Source organism: Pituophis catenifer, unplaced genomic scaffold (assembly GCF_029215685.1).
Source record: "Pituophis catenifer annectens isolate HBS135680 unplaced genomic scaffold, rPitCat1.0.hap2 SCAF_16, whole genome shotgun sequence".
NCBI classification, from domain to species: domain Eukaryota; kingdom Metazoa; phylum Chordata; class Lepidosauria; order Squamata; family Colubridae; genus Pituophis; species Pituophis catenifer.
Window position 1 is genome coordinate 16,203,408 of NW_027256896.1, and position 13,754 is coordinate 16,217,161.

Here is a 13,754-nt window from a genome sequence, read left to right on the forward strand (position 1 = left end):
TTTCTTCTTTCTCTCTTTTTCCTTCCTTCCTTCCTTTTCTTTCCCGCTTTCTTTTTCCTTCTTTCTTTCCTTCCTTTTCTTTCTCTCTCTCTCGCTTTCTTTTTCCTTCCTTCCTTCCTCCTCTTTTTTCTTTCTTTCTTCTTTCTCTCTTTTTCCTTCTTCCTTCTTCCTTCCTCCTTTCTTTTTTCTTTTTTCTTCTCTTTTTCCTTCCTTCCTTCCTTTTCTTTCTCTCTCTCTCGCTTTTTTCCTTCCTTCCTTTCTTCCTTCTCTTTTTTCTTTCTTCTTTCTTTTTCCTTCCTTCCTTCCTTCCTTTTCTTTCTCTCTTGCTTTCTTTTTCCTTCCTTCCTTCTTTCCTTTTCTTTCTCTCTCTCTCGCGCTTTCTTCTTCCTTCCTTCCTTCCTTTTTCCTTCCTTCCTTCCTCCTTCTTTTTTATTTCTTTCTTCTTTCTCTCTTTTTCCTTCCTTCCTTCCTTTTCTTTCTCTCACTTTCTTTTTCCTTCCTTCCTTTTCTTTCTCTCTCTCTCTTGCTTTTTTCCTTCCTTCCTTCCTTCCTTCCTTCCTTCCTTCCTTCCTTCCTTCCTTCCTTCCTTCCTTTTCTTTCTCTCTCTCTCTTGCTTTTTTCCTTCCTTCCTTCCTTCCTTCCTTCCTTCCTTCCTTCCTTCCTTCTCTTTCTTTCTTTCTTTCTTTCTTTCTTTCTTTCTTTCTTTCTTTCTTTCTTTCTTTCCTTCCTTCCTTCCTTCCTTCCTTCCTTCCTTCCTTCCTTCCTTCCTTCCTTCCTTTCTTTCTTTCTTTCTTTCTTTCTTTCAGGGCATCTGGGCATTTGCTATTTACTGCTGAATGCTGCCGCAGATGTAAATAGCGTGATGGGAGGCCTGACTCCTTTGCAGCTCGCCGAAATGTTTGGCAATGAAGCTATCACCGGTTTGATCAAAATGCATGTGAAGAAAACTCAGCTCGAAAACACTATCTTCGCTCGATCCGCCTCCGAAGGAAATTCTATCGAATTTTAACAAATGCGTCTTTTCTAGGTTTTTTTGTTGTTGTTGTTGTTTTCCTTTTATAGTAAAGCTTCTTTTCAAACTTGGGACGTCTTTTTCATCCAACCTGTTGTGTCCTGGTTGCTATTAATTCCAATCACACCTCCTCGCATGCTAAATTCCACTGGAGTTTTACCCTCGGTTACGTCTGGATTTTCTGGTCATGCTGGTTTGACAATCCACCTTGGAGGCAACGGAGGAACTGTTGGAAGAAAAATGGGAATTGCTTTTTTTTGGGGGGGGGGCAAAAATACGAAGCAGGCCAAACTGTGGTCTTCTTCCAGAGCTTAGGTTGAACTGTGGACATTTATGTCCAATACAAGTAGAAGAAGGATTGAAGGTTGATCTCTTGGAAGAGATAAATTAAGGTTCTTCCCTCTCTGATTTACAACTTGTATCTTGATGGGGACACAAACATGGTCTTCTCGGTAGACCAACTCTGTAGGCCAGGAGTCAGCAACCTGCAGCTCTGGAGCCGCATGTGGCTCTTTCATCCCTCTGCTGCGGCTCTCCACAATTGATAGGGCTTTCGGCAGGGGTGGGTTCTAAATTTTTTTACTACCGGTTCTGTGGGCGTGGCTTATTTTGTGGGTGTGGCTTGGAGGTCATGTGACTAGGTGGGCGTGGCTAGCTGGTGAGAGTCATTTCTGGAAGATCCTCGCACTTACGACCAGTCCTCGCACTTACAACCCGACTCATTTGTTTGCTTTTAACACTGATCAGCTGTAGGGCGGCCCTTTGAAGCCCCGCGGCAAGAGTTTAAACAGTTTTTTCCCTCTAGTCATCAGCTGGGACTCAGGAGGCAGCAATAGATTGGGGGTGGGACCAAATAAAAGGTAAGAATAACGTGGGTCGGGGGTGGGGGGGAGGGCGGGGTGGGGAGAACTGGTTCGGTGATGTCATATCGTCACCGCTACCGGTTCGGCCGAACCGGACCGAACCGGGAGGAACCCACCACTGGCTTTCGGTTAGGACAGATAGAGGAAAAAGAATGCCGTGCTAGGAGAAGACTCTATGGTGGGGGAAACAGGACTTCTGGTCAGCTCCAGAATTGAACGGGGGCTCCCGGTTAGGTCCTTTGTGGCTCTTTGAGTGTTTAAGGTTGCCGACCCCTGCTGTAGACTGAGTTCCTATGGTCCATCAAGCACCAAAATTGGCCTGTTATATATAAGCAGCTCTTCATTTGTTGAAAAATACATTTTGGGGGGGGGGCATTCATCTATGATGTAGGCAGTGGTGAAATCCGGTCGGATCTCTCCGTCTCGTGCGAACTGGTAGTGCTGGCGGTGGGAGGCTCCGCCCACCCGCTGGGACGTCATTACATCCCGTTTTTAACAGGACGTGCGCAGAAGAGGCGGGCGTACTCACACTCCCGAACTGGTAGCGAAGATAAGTGCATTTCACCGCTGGAATGAGAGAAAATATGGAAACAGGAAAGGAAGACATGAGGAATAATGTCCCAAAGTGCTTTTTCAAAAGGCAACTGGACTTTTTTTTGGTTTGTTTTTTGTTTAACTTTGAAAACATTTCGCTTCTCATCCAGAACTGAAGTCCAGGGGAAGGATATTGCAAAATCCCCATTCCCACCCTAGTCCAGGGGAAGGATACTGCAAAATCCCCATTCCCTCCCCACTCCAGAGGAAGGATATTGCAAAATATCCTATATAGGAGCATATGAGCCACCAGAGCTTCTAATAGGAGCTCTGGTGGCTCAGCAGACTAAAGCACTGTTATTAACATCCACTTACATCTGCTGCCTGCAATTACTGCAAGTTCAAATCTCACCAGGCTCAAGGTTGACTCAACCTTCCATCCTTTCTGAGGTAGGTAAAATGAGGACCCAGATTATAGGGGCAATAAATTGACTACATACAAAAGGATGAAGGCTATTGCTGAGCACATTGTAAGCCGCCCTGAGTCTCCGGAGAAGGGCGGCATATAAATCAAATTAAAAAAAAAATCCTCATTCCCTCCCACTCCTGGGGGAAGGATACTGCAAAATCTCCATTCCCACCGCACTCCAGGGGAAGGATACTGCAAAATTCCCATTCCCACCCCACTCCAGGGGAAGGATACTGCAAAATCCCCATTCCCTCCCCACTCCAGGGGAAGGATATTGAAAAATCTCCATTCCCACCCTACTCTGGGGCCAGCCAGAGGTGGCATTTGCTGGTTCTCCGAACTACTCAAAATTTCCGCTACTGGTTCTCCAGAACCTGTCAGAACCTGCTGGATTTCACCCCTGAAGTAGTCTTATTTGGGCAAGTAAGTTGTATTTGTAAAATAAATGTTCAGGGTTTTCCTCAGCCCCTCATCGCAGTGGCTTAAAAAAAAGAAACTTATCAGAATTATTCATTTTGAAATTGTAAGGGCTGTGGTATGCATGTGAAGTTTTCTTTACTGGCTTCGATTAGTTTCATGAAGTTACTTGAAGAGGGGTTTCCAGCAGACGTTCTTCAGCCGAAGAATTTGAGAACTTGAGCAGCACGTAGGTGGCCTACAGAGACCACGAAGCCACAGTTGGAAACATAAGAGTGTCAGTGATGCCTGAAGATCTCCCACGTCTTAACCTCAGCAGACGGGCTGATTCACTACTAAAGCACAGCTTGTTGCGCTTGTGAACCTCGTTGTTGTTGCGAAGGTTAGACGTTAATATGGATGCCTTTCGTTGCACTGTTTTTAACATGCAAAAGAATGAGCAGTCCTCATACTGAGATAGATAGATAGATAGATAGATAGATAGATAGATAGATAGATAGATAGAGAATGAGAGATAGACAGAGAGAGAATGAGAGAGAGAGAGGGAGCGGGAGAGAAATAGAGACAGGCAGAGACAGAGAGAATGAGAGACAGAGAGAGAGAGAATGACAGAGAGAGAGAGAGACAGAAACAGAGAGAGAACGAGAGACAGACAGACAGAGACAGAGACAGAGACAGAGAGAGAATGACACAGAGAGAAAGATAGAGATAGAGACAGAGAGAGATAGAGATAGAGAATGAGAGACAGACAGATGGAGAGAGAGAGAGAGAATGAGAGAGAGGGGGGAGAGGGGGAGAAATAGAGACAGGCAGAGAATGAGAGAGAGAGAGAGAGTCAGTGAGTGAGAGACAGAGAGAGAATGTCAGAGAGAGAGAAAGATAAAGAGATAGAGACAGAGAGAGATAGAGAATGAGAGACAGACAGATGGAGAGAGAGAGAGAGAGAATGAGAGAGAGGGGGGAGAGGGGAGAAATAAAGACAGGCAGAGAATGAGAGAATGAGAGAGAGAGAGACAGTCAGTGAGTGAGAGACAGAGAGAGAATGTCAGAGAGAGAGAAAGATAAAGAGAGAGAGAGGGAGAGACAGAGAGAGATAGAGAATAAGAGAGACAGATGGGGGGGGAGAGAGAGAGAGAGAGAGAATGGAAAATTTGCTTCGCCTCTTTTGAATTGAATTGAACTGAATACAAGTCGACCACAATTGAGCCCCAAATTTCCATTGCTAAGTGAGACAGTTCAGTGAGTTCCATTTTATGGACTTTTATGACATTTCTTGCCAGAGTTGTTAAGCAAATCACTGCCTTTAATACCAAGGCTGTAAAGGGAAACTGGCTTCCTCGTTGACTTTGCTCATCAGGAGGTCGCAAAAGGGGATTGCGTGACAATCCGGGACGCTGCAACTGTCATAAATGCGAATCAGTTGCCAAGCATCCGAATTTTGATTACGTGACCGTGGGAGAACGCTGCAACGGTCATAAGTGTGAAAATCGGTCATAAGTCACTTTTTTGTCAGTGCCGTTTGTAACTTCACCGAATGAACTGTTGTAAGCCGTGGACTACCTGCACAATAACAACACAACCCCATAACAACACAACCCCATACCACACCCCATACCATAATATCATCATTTCGAATTGGCAGCCGGCTCCACCGACTGTACCTCCAATTCATTTTGCAGCTTGTCCGTCAAGACTTATTTGGGGCTCTTCAGACCACCTAAGGGACGTGGTGGCTCAGTGGCTAAGACGCTGAGCTTGTCAATCGAAAGGTTGGCAGTTCAGCGGCTCAAATCCCTAGTGCCGCGTAACGGGATGAATTCCCGTGACTTGTCCCAGTTTCTTCCAACCTAGCAGTTCGAAAGCACGTAAAAAAAAAAAATGCAAGTAGAAAAAGAGGGACCACCTTTGGTGGGAAGGGAGCAGCGTTCCGTGCGCCTTTGGCGTTGAGTCATGCTGGCCACATGACCACGGAGACGTCTTCGGACAGCGCTGGCTCTTCGGCTTTGAAACGGAGATGAGCACCGCCCCCTAGAGCCGGGAACGATCACATATGTGCGAGGGGAACCTTTACCTTTTACCTTTAGACCTCCGAACTCCAACGTTTTGCACGCCACGACGCTGTGCTTTAGTGGCGCAACCACCAACACCCCTGCCCTCCCACAATCAGCTCCTGTCCAAAGTCCGGCCACAATTCCCCGCTTGACCTTTCTCAGCACTGCAAGAAACATCCAAATCGCTCCCTTAATCACACTTCTTCTGCGCGAGCTGCACTGGCTCCCGGTGGTCTTCTGGGTGCATTTCAAGGTTTTGGTTACCACCTTTAGAGCGCTCCATGGCTTAGGACCTGGTTACTTACTAGTAGCCTTCTGCCACCAGTAGCCTCTCACCGGCCAGTACGCTCACATAGAGAGGGGCTCCTCAGGGTGCCGTCGGCCAAACAGTGTCGACTGGCGGCCCCCCAGGGGGAGAGCCTTCTCTGTGGGGGCACCTGCCATCTGGAACGAGCTCCCCCCCCCAGAGATACGGAGGATCCCGGATTTACGCACTTTCTGCCGTGCCCTCAAGACCTTTTTATTTCAGCAGGCTGGCCTGGCCTAACTTTCCCTTTTAAATTGGAAATTGTACATTTGTTTTAAAATATTAGGGGTGGGTGTTTTAATTTATTTTGGGCCAAATTATTTCATGGGTTTTTATATTGTCTTTTCAATTTTTGTAGTTTGTGTGTTTTTATCTTTTTGGCTGTTCACCGCCCTACGAACATCGATGGATGGAGAGGATGCCCATTTTCCCCAGACCCCAATATCGGATTTTTTGGGGGGTGGGTGGGTGGGTACCAAATCCTATGAACATTGATGGATGGAGAGGATGCCCATCTTCCCCAGACCCCAATATTGGGATTTTTTTGGGGGGGGGTGGGTGGGTACCAAATCCTACGAACATCGATGGATGGAGAGGATGCCCATCTTCCCCAGACCCCAATATTGGGATTTTTGGGGGGGTGGGGGGGTGGGTACCAAATCCTACGAACATCGATGGATGGAGAGGATGCCCATCTTCCCCAGACCCCAATATCAGGATTTTTTTGGGGGTGGGTGGGTGGGTACCAAATGGATGGATGGACCAAATCCTACGAACATTGATGGATGGAGAGGATGCCCATCTTCCCCAGACCCCAATATCGTTTTTTTTTGGGGGGGTACCAAATCCTACGAATTTGGTACTCCTTTGGGGGGGGTACCAAATCCTACAAACATCAATGGATGAAGAGGATGCCCATCTTCCCCAGACCCCAGTAACAGTTTTTTTGGTGGGTGGGTTGGTGGGTACCAAATCCTACGAACATCGATGGATGGAGAGGATGCTCATCTTCCCCAGACCCCAATATCAGTTTTTTGGGGGGTGGGTGGGTGGGTACCAAATCCTACAAACATCAATGGATGGAGAGGATGCCCATCTTCCCCAGACCCCAATATCAGTTTTTTGGGGGGGTGGGTGGGTACCAAATCCTATGAACATTGATGGATGGAGAAGATGCCCATCTTCCCCAGACCCCAATACCGGATTTTTTTGGGTGCGTGGGTGGGTGGGAGAGCCCCCATTTGGCCCCTGGGTCCCCCTGGGCTGCCCCCTGGCGGTGATTGGTTGGCAGAGGTGCCCCTGAATCTCTCTCTCTCTCTCTCTCTCCCCCCCCACCCTCTCCTCCCCCCCTCCCTGGGCATCCCCCCCTCCCCTCCCCTGGCTGGAGCAAAGCAGCGCAGCGCAGCGCAGGCGGGGCAGAGGCGGCGGGGAGAGGCGAGGCATCAACCGTCCGCCCATTTCCGCGGAGGCTGCACCGGGTCAGACGAGCCAGCCGGACGGGCCGAGCCAGCGGCGGCTGAAAACAGCTGCAACAGCTGCATAAGCGGCGGCGGCGGAGGCAAAGCAAAGGAGCCGCGGAGAGAGAGTCCCGGGCGAGCCGAGTTGCTGCTCCACCATGGACGAAGAGGGAGAAGGAGGAGGAGGAGGAGGAGGAGGAAGCGGTGAGCCAGCAAGGCCGACCCGGCTGGCATTGCAATCCGAGCCGGGCGAGCCTCTCCGGGCGAAAGGGGTCTGGGGAGGGGGGCTCAGATGGAGGGGGGTTTTTTTCCCCCCTCCCTCTCCGCAGGCAAGCCTGGGAGTCAAACCAGCCGCTCTGTTCTGGGTCAAGGATGATGGGAGCTGGAGTCCAGTGGACTGGACGAGAGTGCCTCTGAGCGCGTACAGAGAGGCACCCCAAGATTTCAAAGCCGGGGGGCGCCTTTCAGGGGGAGGGAACTGGGGAGGAGGTAAGCCGCAGATAGAGGGGGTTTTTTTTCCCCCCATCTCCGTCCTGTGCCGGGGTCGGACGAGAGTGCCTCTGAGCGCGTACAGAGAGGCATCCCAAGATTTCAAAGCCGGGGGGCGCCTTTTTGGGGGGAGGAAACTGGGGAGGAGGTAAGCCGCAGATAGAGGGGTTTTTTTTTTCCCCATCTCCGTCCTGTGCCGGGGTCGGACGAGAGTGCCTCTGAGCGCGTAAAGAGGGGCACCCCAAGATTTCAAGCCGGGCATTCTTGGGGGGGCGCGCGCCTTTTTTGGGGGGAGGGAACTAGGGAGGAGGAAGGCGCAGATAGAGGGGTTTTTTTCCCCATCTCCGTCCCGTGACGAGAGTGCCTCTGAGCGCGTACAGAGAGGCACCCCAAGATTTCAACCCGGCCGTTCTTGGGCAGAGCGCCTTTTTAGGGCGCTGGGGAAGAGGAAGCCGCAGATGGAGGGGTTTTATCCCTCTCCGTCCCGCGCCGGGGTCGGACGAGAGTGCCTCTGAGCCCGTACAGAGAGGCACCCCAAGATTTTAACATCGGGCATTCTTGGGGAGAGCCTTTTTGGAGGGTGGACTGGAGAAGAGGGAGCGCAGATGGAGGCGTTTATTCTCATCTTCGTTCGTGCCGGGGTCGGACGAGAGTGCCTCTGAGCGCGTACAGAGAGGCACCCCAAGATTTCAAGCTGGGCATTCTTAGGGGGAGCCTTTGTGGGGGGGGGGGGTCTGGAGAGGAGGGAGCGCCGATGGAGGGGTCTGCCGCCCTCCGCCCCGTGCCGGGGTCGGACGAGAGTGCCTCTGAGCGCGTGCAGAGGAGTTCTCCTAGATTTCAACGTCGGGTATCCTTGGGTCGGGGGGGGGCTTCTTTTTTGGGGGGTGCTGGGGAGGAGGGAGCCGGGCATAGTAGAGTCCCGGGAGGGGGGACGGCAGGCGATTTTTCCCCTCTCCCCCAATTTGGGAGTTTGGTGAACACGCTTCGGTCGGTTCCCACGATCCGGCTTGACACGGGAAGGCGAAAAGCCAGCCAAAGCGCTTGTCGCGGTTTAGGGTTGGGTGTGTGTGTGTCTGTGTGTGATACCCACGGTCGTGGGCTGGTGGAGGTGGATTCTCTTGTGGGACACAGCCACGCTGGCAAGCCTGTGATTCAAACCAGCCACTCTTGTTCTGGGTCAAGGATGATGGGAGCTGGAGTCCAGTTGAAGTCACAGAGCCACTGGTCTCTTGTCCCTGGGGTGCAGCTAGAGGGAGTTTCAAGGTTTGGGCAAGCTTGCTTAATAATATTGGGCAGCCTGCTGTGAATAGTTGTGAGAAGTGGTGATTTTAATGAGAAATTGTCTTTCGGTGCCTTTGGGTTTCTCTGGCCAGGTGGGTCTCTGAGCCCTAGACACCCCCCCCCCCAAATTCTGTTCTCACCTCCCCTCCCATGGACTCTGCCCCCAACCTGTCTTTCTTTCTATCCGCGCACAGGAGATTGCATGTTCTTTTTCTTTCTTGACAATTTTGTGCATGTGATTTCTGACGCTGAAGATTTTTTTGATCCGGGCTCTTGGTGGCCTCAGTTGAACTGAATTGATTACTAAAACGTCCCTGTCCCTCTACTCGCTCCAAATTTCTGGTTCTTCTGCTTGGTTTGTTAAAAAATCCGCTTGATTTGCAGCTCCGGGATCTTTCTTGATTTCGATAAGCCAGCATTGGAAAAAAAAAATAAATTAAAAATAACCAGGCCTTTTCCTCCGACATTCCTTCTTCTGTTGCTTAACCACGATTAGAGATAAAATGCTGTTTTGGCCTTTGTTCTCCTGAATGGCCAGAATTGCAGTCACTGCAGTTTCAGGCCAGTTCCACAAACACACACACGCCCCTCTGAATTAATAGGCCGATGTGTTAAAGAACAACCCTGGATTCGCACAACAATCTAAAACCCCAAACAACTTTCCTTCATCTGCATAACATCAAAGCCTGCTGGTCCATATTTGGGAGATCGGATCTGGGTTGTTGGTTTTTTTTCAGTTCCACGCTGAGAATAAAAAAAAAACATCTGTAGCCCAGCACATCTGGAGAAGCAGAGATGCCTGGATCAATTTTTTTTGGGGGGGAAGTTGGGTTTTGGGGCCAAGCTGTAATTAAACTGTCTTTTCTTACCTATCCAAGGCAGAGATTTCCCTAAAACTGTTGCAAGGAAGGGTGTTTGTTCTTGTTTGTTTGTTTTATTTGATTTGTATACCGCCCTACTCCCGAAGGACTCAGGGCGGTGAACAGCCAAGCAATAAAATACATAAATACAAAAATTTAAAAAACCAGTTAAAATCAAATTAAATCATTTTGGCCCAGACAAATTAAAACACCCCAATAATTTAAGAACAGATTTAAAATTTATTTAAAATTTATATATTGAAAGAGGGTGTCCTCAAGGCTTGGTCTAAAGCAGGGGTCTTCAAACTTGGCAGCTTTAAGACTTGTGGACTTCAGCTCCCAGAATTCTCCAGCCAGCATAGCTAGAAACCAGGTTACGGTGAATTCTAGTCCTTTCTTAGGTATGAAAGCCAGCTGGGTGACTTTGGGCCAATCACCAGGAGACGGTGAGTTCTAGTCCCGCCTTAGGCATGAAAGCCAGCTGGGTGACTTTGGACCAATCACCAGGCGATGGAGTGTTCTAGTCCCGCCTTAGGCATGAAAGCCAGCTGGGTGACTTTGGACCAATCACCAGGCGTTGGAGAGTTCTAGTCCCGCCTTAGGCATGAAAGCCAGCTGGGTGACTTTGGACCAATCACCAGGCGATGGAGAGTTCTAGTCCCGCCTTAGGCATGAAAGCCGGCTAGGTGACTTTGGACCAATCACCAGGCGATGGAGAATTCTAGTCCCGCCTTAGACAAGAAACCCAGCTGTGTGACGTTGGGTCAGACCAGAGGTGGGTTTCAGCAGGTTCTGACCAGTTCTGGAGAACCGGTAACGGAAATTTTGAGTAGTTCAGAGAACCGGTAGTAAAAACTCTGACTGGCCCCCACCCCCATCTATTCTCTGCCTCCCAAGTCCCAGCTGATTGGGAGGAAATGGGGATTTTGCAGTAACCTTCCCTTGGATTGGGGAGGGAATGGTGCTTTTACAGTATCCTTCCCCTGGAGTGGGGTGGGAGTGGAGATTTTACAGTATCCTTCCCCTGCCACGCCCACCAAGTCACACCCACAGAACCGGCAGTCAAAAATATTAAATATTAAATTTAATATTAAAAATATTAAATATTAAACTGGGGCAGACCCTCAGCTCAAATCCATCTTACAGGGTTGTTGTTCTGGGGGAAAAAAAATAGGAAGAAGAGGGAGTATTAGACCTGTTTGCTGCCTCACGTCGTTTATAAAAAAATAAGTAAATAAATAAAACTCAAGCCCACCCACCCAACCTATCCCTGCCTATCCTTTCCTTCTTTCCCCTTTGAAGGCCAATATTTCCATTCCTGCTCGCTTTCCGATGCCTTTGGTTTCCCCAATATTCCAGCTGTTCGCCGCCCATCCATGCCCCCCTCCCCATTAGCTTTCTTCAGACGGGGGTGGGCCGAAGACCCCTTTCTCCAGATGCCTCTTGCTATAAAGCAGCAGCTTGTTGGAAGAAATGCCACGAATTGGGGACTTTCTGGTGGGAGAGAAGGGAGTCCTTTGGGAGAATCCAGCTGCAGGGAGCCTGCTCCGATTGGGGTTTTGTCCTCCATTCAGCGGGGAAGACAATTAAGATTTTGTTTTATATGCTGTAATCTAAATTATGGATTTCCCCCCCCCCCCACCCCCTCCTGCACTGCATCTCCCCATGAAGGGTCAACTGTTTCTGAAAAGAAGAAAAATAAAAGCTTAGTTGTGTCCGGGGTTGGAAAAAAAGTCATGAATGAATGCTTGATTAGGCCTGGATATAAAGATCCTATAGAAATATGGAGGAAGATGGTTAAAAGGCCATTGGGGCTGGTTGGAGACAAAGGTTTGTGCTTTCGTAGAGTCGATCCGTGCTGGTGGTATCGATGCCAATCATAAATGGTTGTTTCTTGTTTTGGGACAGAGGGCAATCATTGCTCTGCTCTTTTTTTTTTTCTTTCCTGGTGGCTGGTTTTACTTGCCAGTTTGTACATCTTACTAAAGGTTGATTTAATCATGATTTGTTCAGTAGGCCATTATGTGGCGGGTTAAGCTTTTGGCCTAGCGGATGTGGGTGGGTGGGATTCTCTGCGAGCGTTGATTAAACAAGCAGTGGCTTATTGTGATGCGAGAATTGAACGAGTGCGCAATCATTTGTATATGGCGCACCCAGGGGTGGGCTTCAAACATTTTAGCAAGGGGTTCTCTGCCCGGTTGCTGGGTGGGCATGGCCATGGTGGGCGTGGCCTAGTTGGCCTCCTGCACCATGGTGGGGGGACATTTTTGCCCTCCCCAGGCTCCAGAGGCTTTTTTTGAGCCTCTAGGAGGGCAAAAACGGCCTCCCCAGGCTCTAGAGGCCCTCTGGAGGCTGGAAATGGGCCCGTTTCTGGCCTTCCCAAACTTCCGGTAGGCCCGTTTTTCACCCTCCCTGTGCGGCCTGCACTTACCTGTATCCAAAACGGGAGGGGCATGGAGGGGTGGGTGGGGCCAGCCAGGAGTGGGATTTGGGGGTTCTCCGAACTGCACAGAATCTTAGCTAGAGGTTCTCCCGAACCCTTGCGAACCCCCAGCAGCCCACTCTTGGTCGCACCATTTCTCAACCATGGCAACTTTAGGATGTGTGGACTTCAGCTCCCAGAATTCTCCAATCAGCATCTAACCAACTCCCAGAATTCCCCATGCTGACTGGGGAATTCTGGGAGTTGAAGCCTGCCCATATGAAAGTGTTTGAGGTTACAATGGCACGGGAAAAAAACTGACTTACGACTGTTCTTCTCACCTACGACCGTTGCGGCATTCCCCCCCGATCACACAATTTACATTCAGACGTTTGACAAACTGACTCGTAGTTATGACGGTCGCAGTGTTCCCGAGGTCACATTGTGATCCCTTCTGACAAAGCCCAGTCCGCGGGGAAGCCAGATTCACTTAACAACCAGGTGACTAATTTAACAACTGCAGCAGGAAAAGTTGTAAAGGTTGGTGGGGGGGCTAATTCACTTAACCCAGTGTTTCTCAACCTTGGTAGCTTGAAGATGGGTGGACTTCAACTCCCAGAATCCCCAGCCAGCAGCACTGGCTGGGGGATTCTGGGAGTTGAAGTCCACCCATCTTCAAGCTTCCAAGGTTGAGAAACACTGACTTAATCAATTTCTCACTTAGTCACATCAATTCTCGGCTCAATAGTGGTCGTAGGTTGAGAACTACCGTGTTTCCCCAAAAATAAGGTTTAATTTTCTTCTCCAAAAGATGTATTAGGATTTATGTTCTGGTTAGGTCTTATTTTGGGGGGAAATACAGTACTAAATGACAATCTTAACTGCGGCTTATTTTTTATTTATTTTTTTAAATTTGATTTATATGCCGCCCTTCTCCGGGGACTCAGGGCGGCTTACAATGTGCTAAGCAAAAGCCTTCATCCTTTTTGTATATTTATACAAAGTCAACTTATTGCCCCCACAAACTGGGTCCTCAATTTACCTACCTTAGAAAGGATGGAAGGCTGAGTCAACCTTGAGCCTGGTGAGATTCGAACTTACAGTAATTGCAGATTGCTGGTGTTAATCACAATGCTATCAGTCTGCTGAGCCACCAGGCCCTTTTGGGGGTGGGGGGTTCGGGCTTATATTACGAGCATCCTGAAAAATCATGCTAGGGCTTATTTTCCAATTGGGTCTTATTTTCGGGGAAACAGGGTAATTGTACGTTTCGATATAGATTTAAACGCATAAGACTTAAAAAGGCCCTTTAAACGATCGGCACGATAGAGAGGTATGCACTGAACCTTGGCTTCCTTCCAGCGAAGTGGCATGACTCTGCTCGTTGGGATGTGGATCTGCCACATCCGTCCGTCGTTGCCGAGAGACGGATGAGTAATGGTGGCTTTGTGACGGCAGGCAATCCCGATGCGAGAAACCGAGTTCCGAAACTTAGTAGTAGGTGTGGTGCGTTTATCTGGAGAAGAAGAGGAAAAATATGCAGGCAATGAATCAAAGGCGTGCGCCAAGGAGTCTATAAACAAACAGGGCTG

General features: G+C 49.2%; 1 protein-coding gene across 1 annotated transcript in view; it reads left to right on the forward strand.

Annotated features, from left to right (window-relative positions):
• Nucleotides 1-7,245: 7,245 nt before the first annotated feature.
• The window catches only part of CYTH3 (cytohesin 3), a 60,844-nt gene continuing 54,335 nt past the window's right edge, over nt 7,246-13,754 (forward strand). Inside the window, exon 1 of the mRNA XM_070955442.1 lies at nt 7,246-7,314. Coding sequence (XP_070811543.1) covers nt 7,269-7,314 — 46 coding nt within the window. The 5' untranslated portion in view covers nt 7,246-7,268. The remainder of the gene's footprint in view (nt 7,315-13,754) is intronic.